The sequence below is a fragment of the Seriola lalandi genome, unplaced genomic scaffold (assembly GCF_002814215.2).
Source record: "Seriola lalandi dorsalis isolate HSWRI2012SDOR001 ecotype SW California unplaced genomic scaffold, Sedor1 jcf7180002054317, whole genome shotgun sequence".
In the NCBI taxonomy this organism is placed as follows: domain Eukaryota; kingdom Metazoa; phylum Chordata; class Actinopteri; order Carangiformes; family Carangidae; genus Seriola; species Seriola lalandi.
In genome coordinates, this window is record NW_019524870.1 from 84,831 (window position 1) to 90,974 (window position 6,144).

General features: G+C 44.3%; 1 protein-coding gene across 2 annotated transcripts in view; it reads right to left on the reverse strand.

Annotated features, from left to right (window-relative positions):
- Positions 1-6: 6 nt before the first annotated feature.
- Positions 7-6,144, reverse strand: part of LOC111655389 (thyroid hormone receptor alpha-B) — a 32,094-nt gene continuing 25,956 nt past the window's right edge. For both annotated transcript variants that reach the window (XM_023406757.2, XM_087174111.1), the window contains one exon: positions 7-3,624. In XM_023406757.2, coding sequence (XP_023262525.1) covers positions 3,374-3,624 — 251 coding nt within the window. In that variant the 3' untranslated portion in view covers positions 7-3,373. The remainder of the gene's footprint in view (positions 3,625-6,144) is intronic.

A 6,144-nucleotide genomic window follows, 5' to 3' on the forward strand; every position in this document is an offset into this window, starting at 1 on the left:
GGGGGGGTAAGATAGCTAGGGTGCTCAGGGAAGAGGAGAGGGGGAGAGAGAATGACGATGAAAGGGAAGCTGTTTGGAGGAGGGCTCAGAATTTGAAATGTCACTGGGCTGACTGCTGCAGGAGGGATGATGGGAAAATGAGTACTACAGGGAGAATGAGTAAGTGCTACACAGCCCTCCTGACTCCTCTACTCAGGGATCTCTCTCCGCCCCTGTTTGGGTTGGGTAAGGGATGAGGTTTATGTGCTGTTGGTCTAATACTGACAACAAGACAGGTTTGGGACTGAGCCCACTGCAACTGCCAGCCTCTGTTACACAGAGCAGGTCAGGATGCCCATTTGAGGTGAGGGAGGGGGAACTAATGTGTAATCCAATGACGGACACTGGTTAAACTTTGAGGAGTAAGGGGATAAAAGAGAGGACCGCTGCAGTAGTGCAAAAACTCCCTCCAGCCTGGCTGGGTGGGGGCTGTTATAATGGTGGTGGGGTGCAATTCAGTCTGAGCTAGGCTCCAGAAAGGGCACCGTCGTGGGCTGGAGTAAGGTAGGGCAGGGCAGGGCAGGTGATTGATCTCTGGAAGCGGTGATGTGCTTGAGGAAGGGATTCAGACCAGACGCTGCCATCATGCCCGAAGTGGTGCTCCAGTTCCTCTCTCCTACCAGCACTGCTCCACGCGTTTGAAGCAGTTAGGCTTGGCCATCTGTGACGATTACCCACGATCCCTGGCGTACGATCATCTGCTTAGGTTCTTCTAAGGGGTGCACGTTACCCATCCTGTACAAGTGCCCAGTATGAACTACTGCTTGGCATTGAATATAAAATACATTTTCTTAGTCTCTTTTCTTTCATTCTCTTCTTGTAAGAGGTGTAAAGCCAGTTAGATTCGGCTTGGCCCCAGAATTGGAATGAACAGAGTGGGCTTTTATGATCAAATCAACATTCTTGAATGGTTGTTTGGCTAATACACTATGATATCTGCCACAGATATTTGCCAGGATATATTACTGTTATATAGGGGAGCATTGGTAAAGTGCATGAGACTAAAAGAGTTGTTAAGTTGCCTCTGAAGAGGCATCATTTAGGTTGAGAACATCCCATCTTTTTAGGTCTAATGCACTGTCCATGCACAAACGAAAGCTTATTCCCATGAAAACATTTATCAAGATCCAATGGCAGCCGTCATAAGTGTACTGTGGAAGATCACCATGATGCAGACAGAGACTGCGCTTCTATGCGTGCTAATTCAACAGATGTGGTCACCACTGGTTATTCAGTTTCTCTATGTGATCTATCCTCTTGCCACTTGCTTAGATGGGTGTCAGCTGGGCTTCACATCTACACTGTCCTTCGTCACTTCTTTGAGTCGGTTTCTGTTTTGACAGAAACAAGTAAATCCAAATTTCAAAAGATGACACTTGGTCCCATATAACAAAAAGAGATAACCCGAATGTAATGGGTACCATTCCCTGGAGTGGGTGAAACCTCCCAGGGGGATGGCTGGCCCTCCTGTCTTCAGTGGTATTTCATTTCAACCAAGTGATAGCACTGAGGGTGTGTGTGTATGCTGTGAGTGTTTTGTCTTTCCAGTACTACAAGTGTGCACCTACGCAAAAATTATGCACATTTGTGTGTTAATCTACACATGCGCCAACTTGAATGGTGTATGTCTGTGTGTAGGCTGTGGGCAGCTGCCCTGTGTCCACAGAGGTGAGGTAGTGCCTGACACCACAGGGGCAGTATTGCTGCCCCAGCCTGGGGGTGTGTCCGCATTGAGGTAAATGGTAGCCTTCTTGGCATTTGCCTGCTCTCAGTGACGCCCATGGTAAAAAAAGGCATGTGTGTATGGAAGCCTGGAGGGGCCACACTGAGCTGAGTCCGTGAGGAGGGGACTCGGTACAAACCCTGCAGGTTAGGGCTGTATATCGACACTGCCGCGCAGTGTGTACAGTAAAATGAGGCATTCACGTTACTCTGAGGTGATGTTGTGTGTGTTCATGTATATGTGTGTGTGTGTTTGTGTGTGTGAGAGAGAGAGAGAGAGAGGGAGGGAGGGAGGGGGAAAGACAGAAAGAGAGAGAGAGAGAGGGAGCAAGAGAGAGAAAGTGTATGTGTGTGTTGGATGAGCTTTGCTGTCCTGCTGGTGGTTGCTGCTATTCAAAACCTCTTTGGAGGCCTAGTTTGGGAGATTTATTTCTAACCCCTGGTTCTGAATCCACAGTCCAGCTATTAAATCTTGTTTCCTCCCTCTATCTCTGCCCCTCCCTCCTCTCGGCTTCCAAGTGTCTCCTTCTCTTCTCTACTTACTTTCTTTCTTTTCCTCAATGCACTAACTCCTTGGAGAGAGAAGCGCTTAATTGTCATTCATAAGACGCTAGGTTGCTGGCACGAGCAGCACGGGCAATGACTAGGCAAGTCTGCTCATGTGTGTGTCTGTGAGTGTGTGTGCATGTACTGTATGTCACAGGAGCCGGTCCAATGACAAAAATGAAGGTAGATATGGAGCCATGGTCTGCATGTTTTTCAAAGGTAGACAACACAATTTCATAAAACTGGAGTAGCCTTATATAAATATAGCACCGGTTTCACTGGGATCTAAGAAGAAGAAGCTCCAAAAACAGCTGTAACGGCTCAGATTGAGTTGAGAAATTGATAATAACTAGGTCTGGTAGCATTACTACGGCCATTATACACCAGAATAATAAAGCATCTACTGAAATTTCAATGTGCAGTGTTTGCTGATTGCGTGTGCCTGCTGTGAGTGTGATAACATGTCACCGTTGACCATATTTTCTGAATTACTGCCTAAACACTTATTCAGAAATAATACTGAGAGGTGCTGAGACACGGGCTTCAAAACGTGTGTAAATCTGTGACCACTACAAAGAACCAGAGAGGGGGGAACCGACCCCTGCAAAGAGTGCTGCTCTGAAGAACTGAGGTGGAACAGGCTGTGGCTGTGTGTGTGTGTGTGTGTGTGTGTTTGTGTTTGTGTGTGCGTGCACATGTGTTGTGTGTGTCTGTGTGCGCGTCTTGGCAAATGGCTACAACTCTTGCTAGATAAGACATCATGCTCAGACAGAAGGGCCCCCACACGGATTTCGAAATAGGGGTAAGTAAAAGGAGGAGAAAGAGGTGGAGGAGAGGGTGTTCAAAAAACAAAATCCTGTTTGCTTGACTCTCCTGTTGCTGGTGTGTTGTTTCTGTTATTGTTGTTTCCAGTTTTTAATCCACATACTGTAAATGTGATGTCAGAGAAATGCCGATTCCTGCCGAGAGGACTCTCCCTCCACCCTTCCCCTATAAAAATGATGGCCCTTCCCATCTCCCAGTTTGCCCCAACTTCCTCTTCCCTTTGCCTGGTGGCATCTGTGTTTCACACCTCCTGGTCCTCGAAGACCTCCAGAAATAGCGGAGGGAAGAGTTCATTGGGACACTCCACCTTCATGTGAAGGAAGCGGCTGGCGTGGCACGCCCCGATCATGCGCAGGTCTGTCACCTTCATCAGGAGCTTCGGCCAGAAGTGGGGAATGTTGTGCTTGCGGTAGTTGATGTAGTGCTCAAATGCCAGCAGGTAGGTTTCCTGGCACTTCTCGATCTTGTCCATGCAGGTCAGGCCAGAGCGGTCTGCGGGAAGCAGAGGGTTGGGTGAGTGAAGGTGGCAGGAAGAGTGAGTGCAGAGGAAAAGAGGGAGGCAGGAAAAGATGAGGGCGAATGTAGGAAAAATGGGAGCAAGAGAAGATATGGAGAACGAGTAGAGAACAGAAGACGTGGAAGAACAGAGTGACGGAAGAAAGGAAAGGTGGAGAGCATTCAGTGTATAAAACCACATACTGTGGCACTTTAATATTATTATTATTATATTTATTATATCACTATTAGTTATTAAATATAAATCTATCCTATCTCATTTATTTTCACAAATTTATTTTTGTATTTTTTTCGTACATTTTAATAACCTGTGGATACACTGAGAATAATTACATTGCTTCTCTAGGATGATACACATCCTCTCTTTATAATGCATCCTATTATTTGTAAACCTGCAACATATTATTCGTTACAATGTAAAACAGTTTGTCTCATGTTCAGAGTTTTTCCAATGAGCAAACTAAGAGTTAAGGCTTTCCAATCACATTCAGGAGGAGCTTTGGAGTCCCTCCACCACTGAATATGTATGTGGGCTTTTATCATAATTACATTTTGCGTCACAATGGGCTACTTTTTAAGATAAACACAAAGCTTGTGCTACAGAAAATGGACCCAGTGAATAGCTCCCTAAACTTAACATGTCCTATGATAACTATTAATTTAGCTGTACAGACTAATGAGCAGTGATAACTAACGAGCAGTGATAACTAACATGTCTTTGGGGTCATCAGGTGGGAACCTCCTTTCACCAGTGTTTCGTCTAGTTGGTCCCACAACACCTCCAGGAGGCTAGACAGTGACATTTAATTTTAAATGTGTTTGAGGATTCTCTCTGATTTCCAGCTTTAGGGACAGGCTGGTGTTTCCAAATACAGGCTTAACTGGCACAGGAATAACATGTGTGACGTTTTAGCTTTTCATTTGGTCAAAATTGCTTTCAAGTGAATGAACTGTATCTTTAGCGTGAATTAGTAACTTGAACTTCATGATCAGTTGCTGCTGGTTTTTTACTTTCACTTACCGCTGCAGCTTATGAACCTTTAACATTCCTTGACTGTTTTTCTGAACGCTTTCAGAACTCATGTTGTGTAAATGTGTCACTTAATAAAAGAGCAGCCATGTAATCTCATACATTGTGGATGATCCATTGTTGCCACCTTGTGGTAAATCTTGGAAAGAAACGTTGAAACAACACAGGCTACTTGAGAGCTGTAGAGATGATCAAACTGTGCAAGGACCATTCATTCTTCTTCTTCTTTTTTTTTTTAGATTTGCCTATAACTTACAACCTACTCCACGTGTATTTTAGCACGTAAACACTTGATGGGATATTTCTTATGATTTAAGACTCCCCCCCATTATAATTGTTTTCAATGCAGAGAGCTGAAGTTGTTGCCAGGAAGAGTTTCTATTCCCAGTCACCGTGATGAATCCATGAGTGAAGAAAAAAATCAGCCATCGACTAAATCAGCTTTTGGTTCAGGGATGACAATTGATTTAGAGGAAGTGGTCACTGAACCAAGCATGGACAGATTAAGAAATTCATGCCAATGTGATTATACTGGGGGAAGGAGCGCACGGCACTAAGTTTGGTTGTATAACCACTGAGTGCCGTCTGGTCAAAAGAGGTGGGCGGGTCCCCAATGGGTTTGGTGATTTGCGTGGCTGACTAACACAATGCCCCGCCCGCGCAGTGCAAACTAATTCAACTAATTACTCATGTAAATGTAAGTTTAACCTATAGGCCTGTGAGAGGGGGGGCTAAATTCACGTTGGAGATGAAATGACCTGTCTGTGGGCCTGACATGTGCTTTTCTCACCAGCCTTTTGTTAAGATATTTGTCCTTTAAAGTTTTTGCCTCTCACCAAAATTTTGGAACCGTCTCTCTCATCACCCAGCTGCTGCAGGCGGCCGAGCGTTTGCACACGGTGCAAACCATATTAGTCACAAGGCTGCATCAGATATTTAGCTGTTCACAACCTGGATGGTCTGAGAGGATGTTCAACGGCTGTTAAACACTTCTCAAAAGCAGACAACGAGGCCTACGAAAGATCATAACAAGAAAAAGTTTAGATTAACTTTCTCAAAAATTACTTAGCCTATACGTTTAATTAGATTTTTTTTCTTTCAGCACGCTTTTGTTTTAGTTTGGGTATTTTTCTTTTTCTTTACATCTCATATTTTCCAAGACGTGAATCATGTTCGAAAAGAAGAATGCAGAGAGAGTTCCCCTGGTGACAGATGTGAGGAACACTTACACCGCTGTGGCAAGGTAAACCTTTATTTCTTACATTTCCCAAAAATACTAAGTCAAACTGCAAATAAGAGAACACGTGAATATGTCCACATCATTTTAATTAAGTCTTTCTTTAAGTTATAATTCTTTTAAAATATTCTGTGAGTTTCTGTGAGACACCAGTCGGATAGAAAGTTATCCAAACTTTTTTCTATCCGTTGTGAAAAGAAAATTGTCTCACTCATGGTGGTTGTGCTGT